Source organism: Zootoca vivipara, chromosome 5, assembly GCF_963506605.1.
Source record: "Zootoca vivipara chromosome 5, rZooViv1.1, whole genome shotgun sequence".
Lineage (NCBI taxonomy): Eukaryota > Metazoa > Chordata > Lepidosauria > Squamata > Lacertidae > Zootoca > Zootoca vivipara.
Window position 1 is genome coordinate 35,626,447 of NC_083280.1, and position 26,217 is coordinate 35,652,663.

The 26,217-nt window shown below is 42.1% G+C and overlaps 1 protein-coding gene across 1 annotated transcript; it reads right to left on the reverse strand.

The window, feature by feature from the left end:
• Positions 1-1,077: 1,077 nt before the first annotated feature.
• On the reverse strand, positions 1,078-26,217 carry MAB21L4 (mab-21 like 4). Its single transcript, XM_035134053.2, has 5 exons — positions 25,636-26,217; positions 19,729-19,951; positions 14,943-15,096; positions 11,386-11,742; positions 1,078-4,480 (listed from the first exon to the last, which is right to left on the reverse strand). Exons 1-5 carry the CDS (start codon positions 26,138-26,140, stop codon positions 4,388-4,390), a joined length of 1,332 nt encoding a protein of 443 aa, XP_034989944.2. The 5' UTR covers positions 26,141-26,217; the 3' UTR covers positions 1,078-4,387.

Sequence of the window (26,217 nt, forward strand, 5' to 3'; positions counted from 1 at the left end):
TCTGTCTTTGTATAATGTTTATTATTATTGCCATAATTGCATCAGGATTTTATTTTTCTAACCTGCTTTGAGACGAGTGGTTGAAAAGCAGTATATAAGATGCCAAATAAATGAATCAAATCACACTTGATCCCTTGTACTATGTCGTGCTGAAGGACCAAAGGGTCTGAATATGACTTCTTTTCCCCTTGCATGAATACTGGCAAGACATACCAAAAATCTACATTTGGTACAGAAGTTTGTAGGACGATGCTGGCCCAAATTATTTTACCATAAAATGTACCAATGCTTGGGTGTCAGAGATTCCTGTATGAGAAGGTTCACACTTTCCTTTCAGACAATTTTTATAGCATGTGGTTCTCGCAGATAAATAATGCCATTAAATGTGCCCTAAAAAAACAAGAAGGATCCAAATGTGCCATTTGAAAAAAAATTACTATTTAAAGCCAAGCATTTGATTCCTGATCCGGCAAGCTTGAACAACCATAACTTTAGGAACTTGTGCACTAACCTGTGTTTCTTGGGTAGAGGCTCAGTCTTGTTTTAATGTGTGGGTATGTGCAAGAGAGAGATACTTGAAAGAATCTACAGAGCATGACTTCACAATGGCAGTTGGAGCTATTATTTACAGAATCAAGGAGTATGTTTCCATGGTACTACAGTAGTTTATTCCATAGTTTCTCAGACGGCAAAATGAAATTCTGTAGAGAAATGGGATTTTGGTGAGTGCTAAAGACTAAAGGCGTTTCCGTGTGCTGCTCTGGTTCGCCAGAAGCGGCTTTGTCATGCTGGCCACATGACCTGGAAGCTGTACGTTGGCTCCCTCGGCCAATAATGCGAGATGAGCGCGCAACCCCAGAGTCGGTCACGACTAGACCTAATGGTCAGGGGTCCCTTTACCTTTACCTTTAAAGACTAAAGAAGATTGATTTGGGTAGGTGGTTCTGGACATACTGCATCTCTGGATTTTAACTATTTCATATTTGCAGATGTATTTACGGTGTGGTGGCAGACACATCACATACTTCATGAATGCAGCATACTGCCCCAGCAACCTAGTTATCACAGGTGATGTGAAAATTGATGAATTTATCTCACCAGTGTTTGTAAAAGTCTAGAGTAACATGTATACAGTAAAACTTTAGAGGCAGGAATTGGAAGGCAGGGATTAATTTAATGACCAGATATCAAGTCTCATAATTCATACAGAAGTATATCAGCACCGTGTGTTTTCCCACAATTAAGAATTTACGTACATTAAATTGATCTTAAAAGTAATTAGGACTATAAGGAAGCACTCTTAAATACATACGTTTGATACAAATATGCAAAAAGATATACTTTAAACCTATTACATGAATTCTTCATATGCCTGAAAGATAGATATATTCTGTGGCAATAACAAAGGCTACAGAACAAAGCACCACATTTTACAACTAAATGAAAAATAAAATAATTACACACATTTGTACCTTCCAGAATTAAAGCTTCTCAGTATCCAAAACCTGTTTTTAAAGTATAGGCACGCACAGGCAGAGCCTACAGCCAGTACAGTATCCTCAGCTGCATTGGACACAGGGTTGGCCCTACCATTAGTCAAAGTGTGATAGCTGCTTTGGGGAGACGTGAAAAGGCAACAAATCATTACAAAATTTATTATTAATGTACTTTTGCTACAAGGGAGGGATGGAAGTGCTTGTTAGGTTTTCTGCCTCAGGTACCAAAATAACTTGTCTTGCCTTAATGGGTACTATGCACCTTGACTTGGTGGGGGAATGGGTGTTATTTGCTTCTCAGCCTCAGGCAACAAAATATATTGAGCCAACACTGGCTGCAGGCTAGGCTTAGAACTGGAGAGCAGCATAGCTGCCAAGTTTTCCCTTTTCTCGCGAGAAAGCCTATTCAGCATAAGGGAAAATCCCTTAAAAAAAGGGATAACTTGGCAGCTATGGAGAGCAGCTGGCTGGTTGCAGAACACCCTTCTGCAGCCGTAGATTCGTACATGTCCACCTTCTAGATTTGAATTTCCTCCTCACATCTTGAGCTCCCACAGATGAAGGACTGGAAGATGTTTGCAGAGATGCCAGCAGATTGTGGTCCATGTTTTCATGAGTCTTACAAAGGTGAGATAGGAGACCCACTACTGGACCAGTGTCTTGCCTCAGTAATGGACTGGATGAGAGCCAACAAACTGAAACTCAATCCAGATAAGACTGAGGCACTGTTAGTGGGTGGTGGGAGGTCGCCTGCTTTGTAGCTGATCCTTTGCTGTCGCAGGTGGCCTCAGTGGCCCAGAGTGCTTTCCATCACCGTTGGCTGGTGGCCCAGCTATGGCCCTGTCTGGACAGAGGTAGCCTAACTACTATTGTCTATGCTCTGGTAACCTCAAGGTTAGGTTACTGCAATGTGTTATATGTAGGACTGCCTCTGAAGATGGTTTGGAAACTTCAGCTAGTGCAGAATTCTGTGGCCAGGTTGCTCACCAGAGCAAGGCAGTTTGAGCATATTATACCAATCCTGGTTCCAACTGCACTAACTACCAATAAGTTTCTGGGCCCAATTCAAAGTGCCGGTTTTGACCTATAAAGCCTTAAACGGCTCCGGACCACAATACCTCAAGGACCGCATCTCCATATGAACCTACCGGGACGCTGAGATCATCATCTGAGCCCCTTCTTCGTGTGCCTCCTCCTCGAGAGGTCCAGAGGGTGGCAACACAAGAACGGGCCTTCTCTGCAGTGACTCCCCATCTGTGGAATGACTGCTCCCCACATCAAATGGGGAGCGCCTTTTGCATGGTCGTGCGCAGCCCCCCGGATCCCAATGCGACTCCTGGTAGTTTGGGCTGGCTTCATCCTCCCCAGGCCGGATACCTGGAGGTCTCTGCCTACCTCAGCCAATCACCCAATCCCGCCTGGGGAGGCGTTGCCAGGGGATTGGCCAGGTAAGGGGAGGGACTGCCCTGCCCAAACAACAGAAGGTGAATCTTACCTGCAAAGTGGAAGTTGGCTCCTGAGCTTCTCCCACCCTGCCCTCCCTCAGTTAAAACTTCTTTTGCAGCTTAACCTCTTCTCCACAGGTACTCAGGTGCTGCTACATCAGGGTCACTGTTGAAGGGCCAGAAAGGAATTTTCCTGCATTGGCAGGTTTTGCCTTTCCCGTAGCAAAACGTCACAACTTTGGCGGTTTCAGGCCTTGGGCAGAATCCTTTAGTCTATCTTCCTAAATGGGGGGGGGCATGAAGCGGTGACCCACACCCCCCTTGTGGCGGTGATCCCTGAGTTCCCCGTTAAAGGGGTCTTGGGGGGCAGGCATTGGCCATACGCCGAGAGGTTGTCATTGCTCTCCCCTCCAATGGCGGCAAAACGGGGGGGGCGGGCTCTCTGCTTGAACATATGTTCTCCAGAGCCAGCCGAATCCCCACACATTCTGGATAACCCTGAAGTCTCTCAGATCCCCAGCTGGGGATTGGGAAGGATAAACGCCCAATGCCTGAGCCAAGGTCTCCCTACACCTTCAACTTAATAAAGTTGTGGCCAATTTTAATCCCATAGCACGTCTTGAGTCATTATTCCGCTCGGGGATACCCTGGGGTTGGGGGGGGGCTCCGCCTGTCCGCGCAATACTCTCCCCAGGGAAGTTCGCCTAGCGCCTTCATTATACACCTTTAGGCACCAGTCAAAAACATTTACGGTATATATATTTTCTGTTTTACAGAATGAACCATGGAAAGAGAAGATGGGAAGTCATTGATACTTTAAGGATGTAAAATGCGTATTTGAAATTGCAAAAACATTCCTTTTTAACCAGCCCTTTGGTTGATTTGATTGACATCCTATGCCCTTTTAAAATGTGGGTTGTTGATTGTATTCTGATTATGTATTTTGTGGTTTTATATTTTGATTTTATTCTGTGAACCACCCTGAGACCTTCAGGTATAGGGCGGTATATAAATTCCATAAATAACTAAAATAAAAAATACTTCTTTCAGAGGAACCTTGTATCTCCCTCAGGCACAGGCTTCCCTGTTCTGCTGAGACTCAGAATCTTTCACCTAGTTGTTATAGTATGTGAATATATTATTCCTTTCCCCTTAATGGTTATAGAACACTGTATACATAAAATAACACTACTGTGGACATTCACTTCTCATATAAAAAACAGTGGATAGAAAATTGGACCCTCATTCCTAATGATGGAATTGCCGTCTGGTGGTTTCCACCAGGTTACGATTACAAGCTGTCATTTTGTGTGTGCTCTTCTTCCTGTTAAAGCAATTATCACAACAGCTAGAAATAAAAAATAAGCCATTAACAACAGCAGATCACAGGAAACTTAAAGTGAAGTCCATTCAGGCAGGAAAGCTTGTGATCCCACTGTAATGTTTTCAACTCTGGTTATTCACCATTTTCTTGATGCTAGACAAGAGTTGTGACATAGCAGAAATCCGCTGTGTGTCTTTGATATGGTACATCTGAAACTGAATAAAATATAGGTGTTAAGTGAAACAACGTAAACATTCTGAACTGCAGACACTTTGCATAAGGGTGGGCAGACTTCAGGCATACAGGATTTGCATTTGTATTTTGCTAATAAAAAAAAACCCTGGGGAGCCTAAAACTAAATGGAGCATATTGGAAGATACATGCACTTCGTATTAAATATTTTATTTTTTTATTTTTGAGTACAAGAACTGAACAGAGTTCACAGACATTCCACATAAAAACCTTCATTTCAGTAGCATGCTTCTAGGGCAAGAGGAATGGAAGTCATTTTGTTTTTCTGTCATTGTACTATCTATTGGGAGTCAGATATTGCCAATGCTGCAAATCATTCAGAAATCGACCCATAGATACAAATTGATTTGCTGCTTTAAGAAAGAAAGCTGCCAGCAGCTCCTGAACTCAGATTAGTAACTTTGTACAGAACTAAATGATTACTACTACTACTACTATTGTTATTACCATATTGGCCTGAATATAAGCCTCACTTTTTTTCCCAAATTCCGGCTGTGAAAATTTAAAGTGCGGTTTAAATTCGTGACCTTACAAAGACGGGCTTTTACGATATTGCTGCTGAAACAGACATACGGTAAAACAGAACGGGTGCGAGTGCCTGCGGATTTTTAAAGGAGCAGCTTATATTCGGGTATTGTCTCCCCCCCTCTTGAATTTTAAAGGTGCAGCTTATATTCGGGCCAATACAGTATTACAGTCATACCTCGGTTTAAGTATGCTTCATAGAATCATAGAATCATAGAATCATAGAATCATAGAGTTGGAAGAGACCACAAGGGCCATCCAGTCCAACCCCCTGCCAAGCAGGAAACACCATCAAAGCATTCCTGACAGATGGCTGTCAAGCCTCTGCTTAAAGACCTCCAAAGAAGGAGACTCCACCACACTCCTTGGCAGCAAATTCCACTGCCGAACAGCTCTTACTGTCAGGAAGTTCTTCCTAATGTTTAGGTGGAATTTTCTTTCTTGTAGTTTGAATCCGTTGCTCCGTGTCCGCTTCTCTGGAGCAGCAGAAAACAACCTTTCTCCCTCCTTTATATGACATCCTTTTATATATTTGAACATGGTTATCATATCACCCCTTAACCTTCTCTTCTCCAGGCTAAACATACCCAGCTCCCTAAGCCGTTCCTCATAAGGCATCGTTTCCAGGCCTTTGACCATTTTGGTTGCCCTCTTCTGGACACGTTCCAGCTTATCAGTATCCTTCTTGAACTGTGGTGCCCAGAACTGGACACAATACTCCAGGTGAGGTCTGACCAGAGCAGAATACAGTGGTACTATTACTTCCCTTGATCTAGATGCTATACTCCTATTGATGCAGCCCAGAATTGCATTGGCTTTTTTAGCTGCTGCATCACACTGCTGACTCATGTCAAGTTTGTGGTCAACCAAAACTCCTAGATCCTTTTCACATGTACTGCTCTCAAGCCAGGTGTCTCCCATCCTGTATTTGTGCCTTTCATTTTTTTTGCCCAAGTGTAGTACTTTACATTTCTCCTTGTTAAAATTCATCTTGTTTGCTTTGGCCCAGTTGTCTAATCTGTTAAGGTCATTCTGAAGTGTGATCCTGTCCTCTGGGGTGTTAGCCACCCCTCCCAACTTGGTGTCATCTGCAAACTTGCTCAGGATTCCCTCAAGCCCATCATCCAAGTCATTGATAAAGATGTTGAACAAGACTGGGCCCAAGACAGAACCCTGTGGCACCCCACTAGTCACTACTCTCCAGGATGAGGAGGAGCCATTGATGAGCACCCTTTGGGTTCGGTCAGTAATCCAGCTACAAATCCACTGAATGGTAGCATTGTCTAGCCCACATTTTACCAGCTTCTTTACAAGAATATCATGGGGCACCTTGTCAAAGGCCTTGCTGAAATCAAGATAGGCTACATCCACAGCGTTCCCTTCATCTACCAGACTTGTAATTCTGTCAAAAAATGAGATCAGATTAGTCTGACATGACTTATTTTTCAGGAACCCATGCTGACTTTTAGTGATCACAGAGTTTCTTTCTAGGTGCTCACAGACTGTTTGCTTAATGATCTGCTCTAGAATCTTTCCTGGTATTGATGTCAGGCTGACTGGGCGGTAATTGTTTGGGTCCTCTCTTTTCCCCTTTTTGAAAATAGGGACAACATTTGCCCTCCTCCAGTCTGCTGGAACTTCGCCTGTTCTCCAGGAATTTTCAAAGATTATTGCCAGTGGTTCTGAAATCACCTCTGCCAGTTCTTTTAATACTCTTGGATGTAGTTCATCTGGCCCTGGAGACTTGAATACATCTAAACTAGCCAAGTATTCTTGTACTACCTCCTTACTTATTCTGGGCTGTGTTTCCCCTGCTGAATCATCTGCTCCATATTCTTCAGGTCGGGCGTTGTTTTCTTTCTTGGAGAAGACTGAGGCAAAGAAGGCATTGAGGAGTTCTGCCCTTTCTCTGTCCCCTGTTTGCATTTCACCATCTTCTCCTCTGAGTGACCCCACTGTTTCCTTGTTTTTCCTTTTGCTACGGACATACCCATAAAAGCCCTTTTTGTTGCTTTTAACCTCTCTGGCGAGCCGGAGTTCATTCTGTGCTTTAGCTTTTCTGACTTTGTCTCTACACGTGCTGGCTATATGTTTGAATTCCTCTCTGGAGATTTCCCCCCTTTTCCATTTTTTGTACATATCCCTTTTAAATATTAACTCAGTCAAAAGTTCTTTAGATAGCCAGCCTGGCTTCTTTAGGCACCTTCCATGTTTCCGTCTCATTGGTATTGCCTGAAGTTGTGCTTTTAATATCTCCCTTTTAACAAACTCCCAACCATCATGAACTCCCTTCCCTTTTAGTATTACTGTCCATGGGATTTCACCCAGCGTTTCCCTAAGTTTTCTGAAGTCGGCTTTCTTAAAGTCTAGAATTTGGACCTTAGTATGCTTGGTTGCTCCTTTCCGCTGGATAATAAACTCCAGAAGAGCATGGTCACTCCCACCTAATGATCCTGCCACTTCTACCCCACTAACCAAGTCATCACTATTGGTTAGGACCAGATCTAAAATGGCTGATCCTCTTGTTGCTTCTCCCACTTTCTGGACAATGAAGTTGTCTGCAAGGCCAGTGAGGAATCTGTTCGACCTTATGCTCTTGGCTGAGTTTGACATCCAACAAATATCAGGATAGTTGAAATCCCCCATTACTACTATCTCACTTCCTTTGGAATGCTTGGCCATCTGTTCCAGGAAGGCATCATCTGTGTCCTCAGTTTGGCTTGGGGATCTATAGTAAACTCCCACAATGAGATCACTGTTGTTTTTCTCTCCCTTAATTTTGACCCAGATACTCTCAATTTGGCTTTGAAGTTTTAAATCCTGGATCTCTTCACAGGTATACATATCCCTAACATATAAAGCTACTCCTCCTCCTTTCCTGTTTGGTCTATTTCTCTTAAATAGATTGTATCCCTCTATTACTACATTCCAGTCATGAGACTCATCCCACCAGGTTTCAGTGATGCCTATTATGTCATATTTAGTTTGCTGTACCAAGAGCTCAAGTTCATATTGTTTATTTCCCATGCTCTGTGCATTAGTATACAGACATTGAAGACCGTTGATCATTCCCCCATGTCTCTTATTTAAGGATATTTTCGTCCCACCACTAGGTCTGCATGCTGCTTGCTCCATTTGGTCCTTGACATTTGGATGATCATCTTCAGCATTTGATAGACTCCTACCTTCAGGACCACTGTCTCCCTCCCCCACATAAGTCAGTTTAAAGCCCTCCTGATGAGGTTTTTGAGTTTTGTGGCAAAAACATTCCTCCCAACTTTTGTGAGGTGCAGTCCATCACTTGCCAGAAGTCCATCTTCAAGAAACTGCAGACCGTGATCTAGGAATCCAAACCGTTCCTGTTTGCACCATTTGCGAAGCCAGTTGTTCACTTCCCCTATTTTTCCCTCTCTCCCTGGGCCATGTCGTTCAACTGGGAGGACAGAAGAGATGACAATTTGTGCATCTAATTGCTTCAACTTCCTGCCCAGAGCCTCATAATCATTTTTGATCTTCTGTAAGCTATGGCTTGCAGTGTCATTGGTTCCCACATGCACCAAAAGGAAGGGGTATTTGTCGGTGGGTTTTATGATTCCTTGCAGCCGTTCTGTTACATCTTTGATCTTGGCCCCAGGTAGACAGCACACCTCTCGAGACATCTTGTCAGGCCCACAGATCACTGCTTCTGTACCCCTCAGTAGGGAATCCCCAATCACCACTACACGCCTCTTCATAGGCTTGGTTGGGATTCTTCTATGTGCTGTCCCTTCCAAGGTTACCTGCATATTTCCAGAGGACTGACTTGGTTGCTCGTCTTCATATTCCTCATCAACTGTGATGAGGGAGAGATCCTCAGGTGGAGTCTGTTCCTCGTCTTCCATGAGCACTTCAAAACGGTTGTGTAATTCTAAGCACTCAGAGCGATCCCTGGGCCTTCTACTTCTATGAGTCACGTTCCTCCATACATCTGGCTGCTGTGTTGGGGAACTGACCTCCTCCTCAGGGAGATCCCCTGTCTCCTCCTTGGTGCAGACAGTGTGCTCTGCTGCATCCAAGAAAAGCTCCAGCTCTTTAATTCTCTGGAGCGTAGATACACGCCCCTGGAGCTGCTGCACCTTCTCTTCCAGAAGGGCAACCTTGTTTTCTAGTAGGGCAACCAACTTGCAATTGTTGCACGTGTAGCTACCCACATCCTTTGGCAAGAAAACAAACATTGCACAGGAATTGCAGGTGACAATGGTTGTTCCCTCCACCTCCATCTTGAAAACCTTGAGGTCGAGGGGGAAAGAGGAAGAGGCCTAGGTCCCCCCTAACAAACGTACGAGACTTGCTGCCCTAGGTCAAAAAGATGGGTCAAACAGCCAGAAACAAACACCCACACAAGCCTGGACAGTCACCCAAATCCAAGAGGCAGCAGCCCTAGAAAACCAGCACAAGCACACAAACAAGTAAGAAAACAAATAAGCACACAAACTTACACACACACAGCCCCAAAAGACAAAACCACAAAACCTACAGAGTGTCTCCCAAGCTCAGCTCACCTTCTGCTCCTTCCTCAGTCGCTGCACTCCAAGCTCTGACTAGCTCCGCCCACAGCTAATCACCTGAACTTCCTGACTCACACTTCTAGGTGAAAGGTCACAGCCAGAAACAAACAAGGTCACAGCCAGAAACAAACACCCACACAAGCCTGGACAGTCACCCAAATCCAAGAGGCAGCAGCCCTTCTGCTCCTTCCTCAGTCGCTGCTCCTTCCTCAGTCGCTTCAGTTTGAGTACTTTCAGTTTAAGTACTCTGCGGACCTGTCTGGGACAGATTAATCCACTTTCCATTAGTTTCAATGGGAAAGTTCACTTCAGGTTAAGTACAGACTTCCAGAACCAATTGTGTACTTAAACCGAGGTACCACTGTATTCATTTCATTTCTATACTGCTTTATATTTTTAAGGAAAATATTTGTCTCCACTACTTGTCCCCAGAGCACTCACAAAGATGCATTTACCCCATATGTGCTTGTGAGTTAGACCTGGGCCAAGAAGACTACAGAACTAAGGATTGGTGACATTCATTCCCCACTCATCTGTTCTCCAGTACAGAGTTATTCCCTTCTGAAGGTGCTTTGCCAATGTAAAGGGGGTGTTGTGTTCATTGTGTATAGTCAGCTCACTGTAACATGTAATTTACCCATGTCAGACCTGTGAGTGGAGAGTATAAAACATGAATCTCAGATACCTATTAAAAATATCAAAGAACCTTGTGGCGGCTTAAAGGCTAACAAATTTTATTATGGTATAAATTTAAGTCATGATGGCTTAAAAAAAAAGTTTCCTTCAGCTTTTAGAAACTAAGGAGAGCGAAACAGCCTTCATGCAATAGCCTTGGGGAAAGGCTGCCTGCTGAGGCATGAAAGGGCAATTAGTTTAAATCTGACTTTTAATTGTGTATGTTTTCTCTTCAGTTCCATATATCAATAAGAGACACCCTGTTAGTTCTTCCCTGAAGCCTCAGGAGCAAGCTTGAATTACAGGTCCCAGGACGAAGCTAAACCAAGTTGATTTAAGTCAGAGAGATATTTTTATAATTCAAATCAAAAAGTGTTATTAAGGCGTTGTGCGCCTTTGGCTTCCAAGTTTTGATATGGGTTTGTTTTTCATAATATTTTTAATGCTTTTAAAAAAATTAAAAACTATAACCACAATGTTAGTCAAAGCTTGCGAAACTGAGATTGTGAAAATTATCAAAACCAAACTATTGATTCAAGGCTCAGTCATTATCACAGAGTTTGGTGTAACTTCAGGTGGCAGTAAGTGCTAGAGTAGAGCATCTCAATAGGAGCATGTCATCATATTTGAAATTAATCATGCCCTTACTTGTGTGACTTATAACCAGCCACTTGAACTAGTGCCATAAATGTTTGTGATTTTCCCAGGCTTTTACTCTTTTTTATTTGTGTGTTTTATCTTGTAAAACACTGATGAGCACCATATAAACCTTTTAAAACAAATACAGTAAACTAAAAAATCTGAATCACCCTTTAGTGCAGCGGGATGAGAACCTGTGGCCCTCCAAATGTTCATAGAATTGTAGAATTGTAGAGCTGGAAGGGACCCCAAGGGCTATCTAGTCCAACCCCCTGCAGTGCAGGAATGTTGCTGGCAGCCAGCATAGCCACTGGCCAGGCATCCTGGGAATTGTAGTCTAACAACATCCTGGAGGCCACAGGTTCCCCATCCCTTTGTTAGTGGTTGTACTTAAGAGTGCAAGAGTAAGCATGAAGGTCTCATAGACCAGAAGGCAGCCTCTCTGCTTCTCAACTATGAGCCTGTGTTTGTGAATATATTACCTTATTAAGCAGCATATCAAAGAAGGCAGTGTTCCAATAGGCTTTATCCTCAGCTGGGAGATGAAGTAAGGCTTTGAGACCATTGTCCATCTGGTGGTGTGTTTTGCCTTCCCTTACAAAATTGAACTTCAGGAAATGCTCGGGTTCGATAGCAAAACTCTCCACTTTGGGATACAAAGAGCTCAATTCCAGGACATCATCACCCTGGAACAGATTTTGCTCTGGATACAGGAAATGGGGGAGGTGTTTGGTCACTAAGCAACAAAGCAGGATCACCAGAAGACGGTACACGGACCCTTCCAGATCCATCCAGTCTTCAGGGGAAGGGAAAAAGTGAGTGGCCCAGAGCAACACCATCTAGGAAGAAGTATTAACAAAGTTAGCAAAAGGGCAAAGGCAATGCGGGGGGTTGGGGGTTGGAATGAAAATCAGCCTTTGGGTCATCATCATTTCAACATTTTAAATTTGTATACTGTCTATCTTACAATACTCAAGGCAGTTTACAACCTGAAGAAACAAAACATGTATATAACAATCTAATGCAATACAAAAATGTGACAGTAAAACAATACTTTAAAATAAGCAACCTACATCAAGATAGTAACATTTAACAATCATTAGAATAGTATAAAATAATAATATCAACATATGAAGTCTTAGAGGATGGACCTGTGCTTTCTTATTCTTTTAAACCATAAGTTGTGTACTGCCTTGATATACTTTTATTAAAAATACAGATTATGGGTGCTTCAGTAAATATGTGTTGTCACATGTAAGAGATAAAGGGAGGCTGGTTGGATTGTTTAAGTCATCATTTAAAGTGCTGCTAACTATAATGGCTTGAATAATATCTAAGAACCAAATAAACTATATTTCTGGCCTCCCAATTTTGTTTCTCATGCAAAGGGTTATGATTATGTTTATGTTTACTCATTTCATTTCTATACAGCTTTATACATATTTCAATTAAAAATTCTCAAAGCAGTTTACAACACATTAAAACATCAACTAAAACAACCCAGAACAAAGCATTCCTGAAGAAGGTCAAATATAAGTATACATTGAAAGCAACAAGAAATCAAAATATTACCTAAGATTTCAAAATAAAACATTACAAAGGAGGTCAATTACCGAATTCACCTTTAACTTAGCAAAGCTAACCAAAAAACATTATCTTAGCCTTTTCAAAAGAAAACCTTACTAAAGGAAGTCAAATGTGAAATGCACATTTAAAATAGCATAATTAACAAGAGAATAAAATGTTGCCTTAAGTACAGAACATATGGTAGATTGCCCAAATCTATCAAGTAAGTTCAGGTGCCGTTAACATTCTTGTCATTGTCCCCTGAGTGACTGCTCTGCCCCTGCTTCCTTATTGCCCTCAACCTATGGCAAGAGCATCATGCAGGAGGCACCATGTGTATTAGGGGAACTGCTCTAAGTAGTTGCCATCTTGGTCGTTTCTTCACCCCTAGAATAAGCTGGCAGGGTTAGGGTTTGCTTACTCAGTACAAAATTCATCCCAATTTAGTCAGCCCTAAATTACACCCTAATTGGTGGCCTAGCTGAGCTGGAACTTTATCCTTGTTGCTTGGGAAGTGTGTTGCTGCATTCATGTTTCCTAGGCACTTACTCTAATGATTAAGAGACACACGGTCAGCTTTTGATCAAACCAAAGCAAGTCATGAAGTTAAGTCAAATCAGGTAAGCTTTGTAAACTCAAGACAATTAAATACACAATTTGCAAACAAAGCTGAACAAAAACAAGCTAAAATGTGTTTGTTCTGAAATTGGCCTGGTTCCTAGAACAATCTTGCATCTAGCTACAATAAAAAAAGTGCAACTACTCCGGGAAGATGCCCGTAAGCCACATGGCATGCATCCAGGATTTTGTAAAACATGTTTTACTGCTTTGTGTTCTCTATCCTGAAGTGGTGAGAGATGAAGCAGCACGTCCCAAAAAATGAAATGCAAACTAAACAGCAATGTAGGTGTCCTGCTACTGCCATGTTGCAGTGCTGTAAAAGCATCAAGTCTGAAGTTGCTTGCAACAATATAGAAAATGTGCAGGACAGCCTAAACTCAGACAGCACGTGGAACCTAACACTGGTGCTTCAGAACTATAAAACTAAAGTTCTCAAAGTGTGAAGTCAGCTAATAATGACATAAGCAGTACCCCAGTTCACCCATCATATAATCTCCCAGTCAAAACACGTGAAGCAGAAAGATGTTGCTCCCACCATTATTTTCTTTCTCAAAAAGGAGCTATGAGGAGAGGGGCCACAATTTGGAGCAGAGCTATGGTACAAGGGGAGAGGGGATTTAACCCTTAGCTCCATGCCTGATATACATTTTCCACCAAAGCAGGTATTAATAATGGAAAGGAAAATATAGACATACGTTTTTGTGCTCCTTGACTAACAGCAGCTTTGCGGGGGAGGGGGTTGGGATCTGCACTGAAGAACCATCAGAGGAGCTTTTAAAAAACCCCAATATCCACACCACGTAACCCCAACCATGGTTGCTTTGTTGAAATTCCCACATTGGCCTTCATTGTAACAACAAGAATAACACAATGTGTCCATGGCACAGGGATTAAGCAAAGGAGAAGGGAAGAGAGGGCCTAGATTCTTTAGGAAAACACCTGAGAATGGCTACCACATCACGTTTCATAACACTTTCCAAATTTTAAATAACCTGTTTGCCTTCACTTTAGGGTCACTATTTGCAAGTTGGGATTCAATCACATCCCAGAAAATTCAAGTTGATTAATTAAAGTGAATTCGGACCTCTTGTGCAACAAACCTGCTCCCCCTCCAAAATGTGACTTTTAACTAAGGAAAATTATTGAAAAACGCACTGGAATGTATAGGGTAACAATTACGTGACCCAACATCATATAACACTCCCACAAACAAATCAGAATCAGAATTAATGCTTAATAAATAGCCAATATTGCTTAACCTCTCCTCAAACTGAATACTCAATAGCAGATATTCTGAAAGTGATGTAGATTTCCCCTTATTCCCAATTTGCAAACGGGGTATAGGGCTGAGAGGCCAAAATCAAATGTATTTTAATACATGCGGGTAATTGACAAATCTCTGCTTTGCTGCAGCTCATTCATATGAGCCACTGTGCAGAGAGAGCAACCAACAGGTTTGCACATAAAAGGTCACAGCATCCTTCTCACTGTGCCTCTGGACCAGTGCTTCCCCACCTTCACCTTCTTAGCTGGCACACATATGCTGCCCTATGGGCTTTTCCACCTCTGCAGGAAACAGCATCAGAGAGTGGGCAGCAATAATTATATAATATATTATAGGCTGCTTACAGATTCGGGTGTTAAAAACAGCAGCAGAACCCTGCCCTGGTGCTTCTTAGTACTGGGTGTGGGGACTTTAAAATAACAAATGAGGCAGAGCTGCTTGTTTTCCATGCATACTTGCCAGGGAGCATACGCTACTGTTCTGCCTACCATTGCACAAGCAACAGCTTGCTCCAGGACAAATAAGCCACATCAAAAAGATTGAGATTAACAGTCCAGAAAAACCTACCTTCAAGTGGTGAAATGCAAGCCCACATTTCTTGCCTTCCTCTCTCCAGTTCTCATGGACGACTTGATCAAGGAGGCGGAGGCTGTCCAAACGATACCCCTTTAGGGTGCTCACAATCTGAATGAGTTTCAGGATGGGACGATTGGTGGAATATCTAACAAGAGAAACACATGGTTAGAAGTTGAAATATTTGAGGATTTCAGGGTAGAATTGACTACAGAGGGGAACCATTACACTAAAGGGGAACGCATGAAACTCACATTGGCATCCATGATGTAGATTGTGTCAACACATTAATATCCCAAGCTGAGCCCCCTCTGAGGGGAGGGCTACATTGAAGCTATTAAGCCAATGGAGATGGTGATCTGGTCACTGCCAACTTTCATTTTTCCCACTAAGGAAGGACGCATCGATTCCAAACACAGCAACAAGCATAACTTGCAAAGCATCAGAAGAGAGCTCAGCGACACAGACATATACAAGTCCCCCAAAGCTCCATATTCTTGAGTACACAGATTTGTTGAAAGGCCAGGTTATCTATCACCTTTGGCAGTCAAGTCATGATAGACAGGGCTATCATGCATTTGCTAATGTCTCTGTGGCACACAACATACGCAGAGTCCTATATGCATGTGCAGAATAATGCAAGAACAATATCCCTCAATTATGAGGGATAACATTTGTGCATTATTAGGGGAATATACATATGATTCTGTGAATGTATATGCTATATAGACATAGTAAGCAGGGGTTGGGTCAGAACAATTCAATAACATTTCCCCATCACATGTTGACTTTTCCCAGTATTACAACTCTGTATGCTATTTTGGTTTTAGGTATGCAGATGTTTGAGCCACTCCTTTATCTGCAAATTCCTTCAAAGATGTAACATGTAAATCAGTCACAAGTGTGATGGCCAAACCCATAACTCTCCTTCATAACTGCAATCGTGTTCCTCACAGGTGTGTGGCCTGGATTTTGGGCATGGCTATCCCGCCCCCAGTCTTTCAAGTTTGTTCAGGCAAAATAGCTCTTCTGCTTTGCCTTTAACCTCTGTGGGAGATGCATCTCTTTCATGAACTAGGGAGAGTTACTGATTTGTGAGGTAAAGTTTGAAGGTGCCCAACACTGACAGCATACTTAAATTCAACTGCAAAAAAAAAGCAATGGCTTCAAAACTTGCTGCTCAAGGGTCAATGAGGGGCAAAATGTTCAGTTCTCATATTAACACACATTGATTAAATGAATGTATGCAAAATTAATTTGGGATTTGGTTTACCATCATGACAGATCTAAAAGATGGAGAAAGATGCTTTCAAACTGACCCCTTCCTACTGTGTAACCTTCCCATTGCATTGCTTCTGGCTAGATCTTTATACTGTAGTTAATTGTTCTCAACAGGTCTCCTGGGTCAATTGTTGACTTCAACCAAGACAACAACTCTTCCTCCTCCATCCACTCCTTCCATATTGGTCAATAGGGGACCTTATCATTAAGGAACAGCTATTTTGTATTCTAAGAAAACAGGCAGTGAGAGCAGGCTAGAAGAAAGAATGACCCTGGCAAAGGCAGTCTCATTCTCATATTAGTTGAACTGACTTGGGGGTTATTCACATTTACCTTTCCTCCACTCTTTCTGACATAGTTCATGCTGAAAAATTCCATGTCTGAGTATGTAAAAGCTTTCTCTGAAAAACATGAGCTTTCCTTGCAAAACTCACTCTTTAAAGCTCAATCGGAGCAAACAGTAATCTGTGGAAAACCCAAATTGACGTTTGCTCCAACTGACTGCTAAAGAGCGGGTTTTCATGGTGAAAACTCAGGGCAAAAAAACCCAGATAAACTGCCTGGACATGGAGCTTCTAATGTGGACCTGTGTCTGGAAAGAGTAGGGCAAAACATAATTGTGAATAATCCCTTATCTTCACAGGGACAAAACTGGTTGCAGGTCATCCCAGGGTGGAAACAGCTTGTTTATGAGTTCATGACTTGGGGCATGTGGGAAGGCATACGGAAACATTCTAGAAACCTAGGGCAATTACCCGCAGTCAGTCAGGGCCAACTGCCCTCTGGACCACATAGATTATCAGAGGACCCAAACAACTAGGATTGCCTGTGCATCCAATGAAGATAATCTCACTGCCGGTTTATGGTACTCAGCAGCATAAATCCAATTTTAGCTGCATAAATGAACCTAAAACCATTTTTCAAATGCTCTGTCCCTAGAGCATAGATGAAGGCAAATAAATACGCACCAAAGGGATCTATTTGTAATGAAATATACAGAACTTTCTTGTAGTCCGGGGTGGGGAACCTGTCCACAGACAAATTATATTTTATACCTTTCCATGCAGCAATTATTAGCTTCATAGTCCCATGCGAAAAGCACAGCAATTAAGAATTTAAATTACATCTGCTTCCTTTCTTAAAATACTCATGATCTACCCAGGCTGGCCTCCTCCTCGCTTCCCACCCTTCAAAGATTTTAGGAGGTGATAATGCTGTTGAATCTCATGCCTGAACAAGTTACCTAGGAAAGCTGCAGACATCTCTGACAACTTTAAAGTATAGGCTATCAAACATAGTGCACTGACTCTGTGACATTGTTTGGTCCAATATTCCTTGAATCTTCATCTGACATAAAATGTTCTTGTAGAAATATGGAGGCAATTAATTATCGATCTCATGCTCTTTTCTAAAACAGGATAATCTACACTGAAAGCATCCTGGCATATATGTATCCAATGTATATAATTAGGAGATGGGATGTAGCAGACCCAGAAGGGGAAAGCATTTCCCTACAAGTAGAAAAAAATCTTGCATTTTGCCTAAACTCCATGCTGAAGTATTTTAAAAAATTACAAGTTGCTAAGAATGTCCATTAGTCTGCAATGCTTTGGTTGTGGATGTCATAGTTCTCCAATTAAATGTACACCAATACAGCTTTTTATATGCCTGTTGTCTTTGTCCATGGAGTTTTCTTGGCAGGGATACTGGAGTGGCTTGCCAGTTCCTTCTCCAGGTGGATCACGTTTAGTCAAAACTCTCCACTATGACCTGTCCATCTTGGGTGGCCCTGCATGGCATAGCTCATAGCTTCTCTGAGTTATTCAAGCCCCTTCGCCACGACAAGGCATTGATCCATGAAGGGAGCTGGAGGAGACTCTTGAGAGTCCCATGGACGGTAAATAACGGGAGGTAATCTTTTGTTTATCTGTTTTATGTTTTTTCTCCCTTTTTTATCCTTTTTGTATGTTACATTTTGCTTTGTTATGTTTTGTATGAAGACCGAGTTTAATATCAGTTGATTACTTTACTATATGATTTATGTAAGGTTTATATGATTTATATGATTTTGCGAATGTGTTTTTTGCTAAATTTTCTTTGATGTTCTGCTTTTGTTAAATGTTTTCTTTTGATTTTTTTTTTTTACTTTTTGTCTTTTCCCCCCCTGTAAATATCTTGGAGAGTTTTGTAACTTTTAATAACTAAATAAAGTCTATATTAAATTTTTAAAAAAAGAGAGAGTCCCATGGACTGCAAGAAGATCAAACCTATCCATTCTGAAGGAAATCAGCCCTGAGTGCTCACTGGAAGGACAGATCGTGAAGCTGAGGCTCCAATACTTTGGCCACCTCATGAGAAGAGAAGACTCCCTGGAAAAGACCCTGATGTTGGGAAAGATTGAGGGCACTAGGAGAAGGGGACAACAGAGGATGAGATGGTTGGACAGTGTTCTCGCAGCTACGAACATGAGTTTGACCAAACTGCGGGAGGCAGTGGAATACTGGAGTGCCTGGCGTGCTATGGTCCATGGGGTCACGAAGAGTCGGACACGACTAAACGACTAAACAACAACAGCTTTTTATCTGACAAAGTGTGCATGCACACGAAAGCTCATACCAAAATAAAAACTTAGTTGGTCTTTAAGGTGCTACTGAAGGAATTTTTTTTATTTAACAGCTTTTTAATTCAGTTTTGTAAACACCAGAAATGCAAATACGGATTTTGCTTCATTGAAAATGGCCTAATGCTGAATTGGCCAAGATATTACCTAAATGGCTGTTTAAAGTCACTTGTTTAGTAGTTTTCATTGTTTTGCTATTTTATTTTTTGTTGTTGCATCTATCATTGCTTTTAGCTTGAATCAAGCCCAAGGCAGCTAAAAACAATGCTAGATACAAAAAAGGGGCAATTACACACCCACCCACACTCACACACAAAGATGGGATGTAAATATTTATAACAAAATAAATGAATCCATTCCAAAGCAAAATCCACATTTTAGCATGAATATGCCTGAATATTTTGTTAGGCTAAGCTGGAGCCTGAACTGGGGGAAAAGGTTTCACTCTAGAGAGAACTGATTATAATGTTAATGGCAGTACTGACAAAATAACTTTTGTGTTTGTTGTCCTACTTTGTCTTAGAACTCTTCAGATTCACAAAAAGAGAGGGAAATGATTGGTGGCGTTCATTTAATTCCTACAATGATGATGATGATGATGATGATGATGATGATGATGATGATGTTTGTAAACCTCATGACTGGAGAGAGGCACACAACAGTTTTGTGATAAAGGAAGTGTATGGAGTTCATTGGTCATCGTATATGATTTCTGAAGCGTGTAGGATTTTGACCCTTCACTTTCCTCCATGCAACTCAAGAGAAATCTAGTTGGACAACATGCAAATTCGAGAGAAGACATGACAGCTGAGACACTCTAAAAGATGCTCCTTTCCCCTAAGATAGCATTCATAGCAACAATATAGGATTGCACTTTACCTCCAGTGATAGTAACTGGCAGGGATGTAGTCAGCTTCCTGAGTGACTTTGCTCATGCTGCTTTGTGGAAAACCCTTTTCTCGCCAATTGTTGCCGAGTTTCAGAACATCCTGCTTTCTCCTTATTACAGGGACAACATTGAAGCAGATCATTTTCCAACCACTGGACACTAGCAAAGGCAGCTGCATGTCATCATCCTTCAGCCTCTCGGCACTCAGTTCACCTGGAGAGGGTCAAGGGAATAAATGCAATTAGAGATATGCATGCCAGTGCCTCTTCTCCAGGCTCCCACCATAGTCTTGTTTATTTTGGAAACAACACTCCCATCAGAAATAAAAGAAAAGGATCCTGTGTATAACTGAGAAGTGGCACAATTAGCAACCTTCATTTAACCCCCCCCCCCCAAAAAAAACCCAGCAAAGCATTTTAAGGCCTATTGTGGACAATAATAATTTGCTTGGGAGACGGTTTAGCAAAAGTAAATTTAAGTTAAACCACACAGGAATCAGCAGAGCAACCTCGGACTTAATTATTACTAGATTGTGCCCCATTGTATACATATATAAATATATACAGTGGTACCTCTTGTTGTGAACGGGATCCGTTCCGGAGGCCCATTCGCAACATGAAAAGGCCGCATCCTGAAGCGCCGCATCTGCATATACATATCATGAGGTATGACTGTATATAGCCAAAGGAGTACACATATATAATCCCTATATGTTCCTAGCTAAATTTACTACATTTATATACCGCTTTTCCCTCCAAAGAGCTCAAGGTGGTATACAGGGTTCTGCCCTCCCCATTTTATCTCCACAACAACTCTGTGGAGGTAGATTAGACCGAGAGACAGTGACTCGCCCAAGGTCATAATCCAACACTCTAACAACTACACCACCACCTCCTCCTCCTCCTCCTCCTCCTCCTCCTCCTCCTCCTCCTCCTCCTCCTTCTTCTATCACTCAGAGCCAAGTAAGATTGTCTTTCATGAACAAGGTCTTAACAGTGGGTCTGTAAGTCCCTGGGCAGAGGAAGAATAGTGAAGACTGCTTCCCCATCCTGGCCCTTCCAAGGAGGAAGAATACAGTATAGATTTACAAGAGGGGTTTGAGGGAGGTTGCAGCTCAGAGGCAGATGAGGGGGAAAGTTGTGAAATCATGGGAGAGCCAGAGCAGCTGGCTGACATAGTGTCAATAGAAAGCATTCCAGACCCACCATCTCCGAGAACCCAGCAAGCCTTAAAAGTAGGAGAGCAAAGAGCTTGAAGACAGAGGGCACATAGCAGCTCCCGTAGAGGAGATGATGAGGATGACAAATGAGGAAGTGGGAGAGATGGAGAAGTGGAGATTCACTTGGGATAACGTCATTATCCAAGAGGCTTGTTTCTATAGCCTCTCTCTGTAAAGATTGAAATAAAAAAGGACTGTAAGAAAGTTTTCCTTGTCTTTATAATTTCCTGGGCAACCAGCTGGGGGCTGCTGACAACATCCTGACAGTAAGTGACTGTGGAGGCCAATTCTGGATCCACACGTCCTTCCACAGTGGGGACATAGGTTTCCAAGCAGAAGTTGATCATAGTGAGGGTTTGCCAAATGTGCCTTTCTCTTAGCACGTTTCTCCCTTTTGTCCTGAGTTCGAGCATCCAAAGTTCATGACACCTTAGGTAAAGGCTGTTCTCCAATTGCAGCACTCGCAGGCCAGTGTTTCCCAAACGTCTGTATTTATACTACATTTTTAAAGATTTGCCTTGAGAGAGTCTTTCAACCTCTTTCGTTGACCACCAGCATTACGCTTTCCATTTTAAAATTTGGAATAGAGTAGGTCCTTTGGAAAACGATAATCAGGCATCCGCACAACATGACCAGTCCAACAAAGTTGATATTGAAGAATCGTTGCTTTGTCACTGGTGATATTTGCTTCTTCCAGTACATTGGCATTAGTTTCCCTCTGTTCCCAAGTGATGTGTAAAAATTTTCAGAGACACCATTGATGGAATCTTTCAAGGAGTTGGAGATGGCGTTTATAAGTGGTCCATGTTTCACAACCATACAGTAAGGTGGTAGTACAATAGCTTCGTAAACAAGCATTTTGGTTTCCCTGCAAATATCCTGGTCCTCAAACACCCTGAACCACTGTACCACATTGGCTTTCAGTATGAGTTACTGAAACCCCATGACTGAAATCATGATAGCTAAGTTCTAACAAATAGTGCTTGTCCAACTTCTCTACACATTTAACATTCATTCAGTGATCTACCAAACTGCATTTTGCACATGGTACTTCTGAAGAAGCTACATCCTACCTCATTCTTTTGTAGCCAGTTTAGATTCCTAGACACAAAAGACTGTGTCTTATTTGTTAAGTCTTCTGAATTCCCTTCTTCTAAATTTCCCCCAAAAAAAACTGCACCTCAAAGAGTTCCTTATATCATAACCAAAGAAATGCAATTAGAGGGGAGAAAATAAATTTCCATGATGTAAGATTAAGAGTTTAGGATTGGTTCTTGTTACCACTTGTCTCTCATTATTGCTGACAGGTTGCTAGGAAAGTTTGACTGACCTATTCATTTAGCATTATTGTGACAACTGCAAAGCTATCCTCCTACAAGCTCTTTGTGGAATAAATTGTAGGCACAAAGCTGAATGTATGCTACATACAGAACATAGCATTCTGAATCTCTGGCATGCGGAATCCCTAAGAGCCAGAATTTCCAGATACTGCTGTTAGAAGCATAAAAAGAGTCACATTTTCCAAAATGTTAGGATGCCAAAACTTCCCACCATTCATACCAATGAACCAGGTTCCAGAAATAGTCCGGCACAACCGAATCTATAAACTGCTGAGAAAGCCTCTCTATGTATAGGAATTCTGGAAGTGGAAAGATAGATTCAAAGCCATCAGGCCTCTGGGCCAGTTCTGCTCTTCCTCGCCTTAGTTCTGCAATAAAGAAATGACCTTCATCTGTCTCTCTGTAGCAGGGATAATGGATATGACCTAAATTTGGATTTCTGCTCATCTAGCTTGTGGTAAATTCCAGCAGGCATTTTAAGGTCATGTTCGGATTTGGGACCATTTTGTTACTGTTTCATTTTCTGCATGGTTTGTTTTTATGTACGCCGCTTAGAAACGCTAATGATTAAATGGTATATAAATGTCTTAAACAAATCATATAAATAAAGAAACAATACCTCTAGGCTCTTTTATGCGAAGCAAAACACCACTTTATAGATAAGATGAGAAGAACCAAGTAAATGACTTGAAAACAACATATATATACGTCAGAGGTAGATAATGCCATGTATGGGAGCCTGGTGCAGCTTGCTCGCTTATTTATTTATGTATTGAATTTATATACCGCCCTCTAGCCTCAGGTCTCAGGGCAGTTTACAGAATAAAAACAAAATATAAAACCACAAAATGCATTTTCAAAATAAGAACAACAACAACAATTCAATAACCCCCCTCCCCCCCAAAAAAGCACACACACATTTTAAAAAGGCATATCAACCAAAGGCTTGGTTTAAAAGCACATTTTTCTAGTCCATCAAGGTCTCACCAAATCTGTCAGTGGCAGCAAAACATTTTTTCAAAACTTATTCAAAGCACTGCAGCATCCTGATGAGAATGTGAACCACACCTTCCTAGTCACCAGATCAATAATTTAATGAGCAGGAAAGGGTGATGACCTCCATCCCTGCTGATATTCATGAGTGGTGTGTGTGTGTGTGTGTGTGTGTGTGTGTGTGTGTGTGTGTGTGTGTGTAGGCGCATAGAATGACCATCCCTACCCTCTGGCTACCACCCCCGATTGTTGGTGTACAGCCTCTAGAGGATTGGGGTAGGGTGAATATGGCCCCTGAGCCAAAATAGGGTTAGCCACAGCCCTGATATGAGAGAGGAGGCTCATTCTGGTCATCACCCACCTTACCCCAGATGGTGGGTAGCACCCAAAGAAAGGACTCTGAAAATGACTGCAGTACATGGGCAGGCTAATCTGTAAGCAGACATCTCTTTAAAAGTGTGTGCTGTTAGCGGTAGTCTCACAACTTGAAGTGTGGGGACATGGTCTGAACCCCCTGTGTATGGAACTCCTCCCAGGGAAGTTTACTTTGAACCTGTTTTCATGTTTTTTTGGCCACAAGTGAAGATTGCTTTCTTAGCCTTTTCCTAGCATGTTTCTGCCTTTATTGATGCCCATATTTTGCTGATTCAGTAGCTGTTTTGTGGATTTGTTTTTAGTATACTTCTATTTTATTTTTTTGAAAATTTCATGGATAGTTTTTTTACTGAAGTATGGTACAGAAAAAAAATAAATAAGATCCAAGGTTGGAATTGCCAGGCAGCCTGTGGGGTGTTATCCCCAATCCAGTATATTTCAGGCTCCATTCACGAATACCCAGTTTTATACAGAAAAAAAATATGTGCTGCGAGTACTATTCTACCCAGTTCCCTAATAAGCATACAATTAACTGTGCAATCCTATGCATGATTACTCAGAAGTCCCACAGAGTTCAATAGTACTTATTCTCAGTCCCAAGAATGCATGCACTGAATTGCAGCCTAAATAACTTTTACAATGTCAAACTACCTCTACTGGTGTTCCGTGAAAATTCTCCTCTTGCAAGAAGTTCTCTTGCTCCAGACCAGCAAGTCTTCCCTCCTCGCCACATTGCCAAACCTGACTGAAAGGATCATGAAACCAGAGGTAGGAGGCTCTGAGATCCCTGAGGCTCTGACTCAGGCCCTGAGACTCGGCAACCCCATGAAACCCTGATTCATTTTTTTTGGAATGGATTATTTCCTAGTTTGACATAGGACACCTGCAATGATGCGGTGAAACACAACTGTCATGGGGTGTAACGGCATGCACAAAACAGACTGAAAAATCAACAAACAGATCAACAGAAAAATGCACTTGTCAAAAAGCAAACAGAAACCAAGTCCAGGGCTTTCCTGGAACATGAAACAAGCGAGGGCTAGCTGGGTGTTTGTTTCCATGCAGCAAAGACAGGGCAAAGGGTACTGCAGAAGAATATATTGTGAGCTTCACTGTCATTATGGCTGTGAATGAATGACTAGGGATATTAATCAAAGAATCATAATGCTCCTGATAATGACAGCGGGGGATTTTCCTGATGGCCTGGGAACCAGCCTTCAGCACATGACAACCCTTGGAGTTCGAGAAAAGGCAGAGATACAGTCTGCAGTTTGAATTTTGGAAAAGAGAGAGCGGAGAGTTTCTAACTGGAACCAATGTGCAGACTGTCAGCAGGAAGAGGAGAAGCACACAAGTTTCTCCCCGGGAATCAGATGCACAGTTAGCTTACTGTAATTGTATCTGCTTGCTTCTACTGTACCATGTTTAGTGACAAATAAAGCCATCACTAAACAACTGTACCATAGGCAAGAGGAAAAGGGCAGAAGTGCACTTAACTGGAAGTGAAACAGGGATTCAGCATGCACTCTGTACAGAAAGAATTTCTCATGCCTACAGCTTTCCCTCCTTTCCATTACCATCAATGCACATAGGGGTGTGAGAGTGTGCAGTTTATTTAAACATTTATATGCCACCTTATATACAATTCAAGGTGTGTGAAAATACCCTTCAAGTATAAACATGTCCTGGCACCTCGATCCCAGTCACACTGGGGTGATATTATGTATGTGTTCTAGCTTAAGAACATGCTCATCTGAGTGACCACCTATATCTGGTCTCCTACTGTATTATTCCTTAGATCTTCTCTCCTTTCCCTCTCTTTAAGTCTTATACTATGCATGTTGACTCAGAAGTTCCAAAGAATTAATTCTCAGCCCCTACTTGTCTGTCTTTTTCTTTCTGCCTGTCTCTTTCTCTCTCTCTTACACACCCAGCCACAGACACACCTTGTTTGTTTCCATTTCAAATACCTGGTTTGATAAGGGACTGGTGCTTGCAATGCACAATTGCAGCAATGATCAATTCTTTCAGGAGATGAAGGACCTTGCCTGGCACAATGTGGCCACTGGATTCAGTACCACCCACCGCACTGAATACATCTTCTTTGGTCCAGTTTTCAGGGTGAGCACCTTCCTTAGGTACTCCTACATAGCAAGATCCTGGCATCTGATAGTTCCCACGAGTAACCTTCTCGGAGTCGCTCTGTTCACCTGAACACTCCTGCATCAAGAGGGCATCCGCATCAATACTCAAGGGAACCTCCATGCTTACTTCATCCTCAGCAGCAGAGAGGGCAAATTCCAAGGCTTCCAAGTTTCTTGAATAATCCACTATAAACCTGGGGTCCATTGCATTGACTCTCTCCAGTACAATAAGCAGAATGTTCTCTGCTTTCTGGAAACACTCAACTCTCCGGCTTTCACGGGACAGAATCACCTGGAGATAGCTATTCCAGTGAACAACCTTTGCAGCCATGGCTGAAGCGTGGGACAGAAGAAACCCCTCCCGAAAGTTCCTCTGCTGTTTCTGGAGCAGGCAAAAACATTGATGCA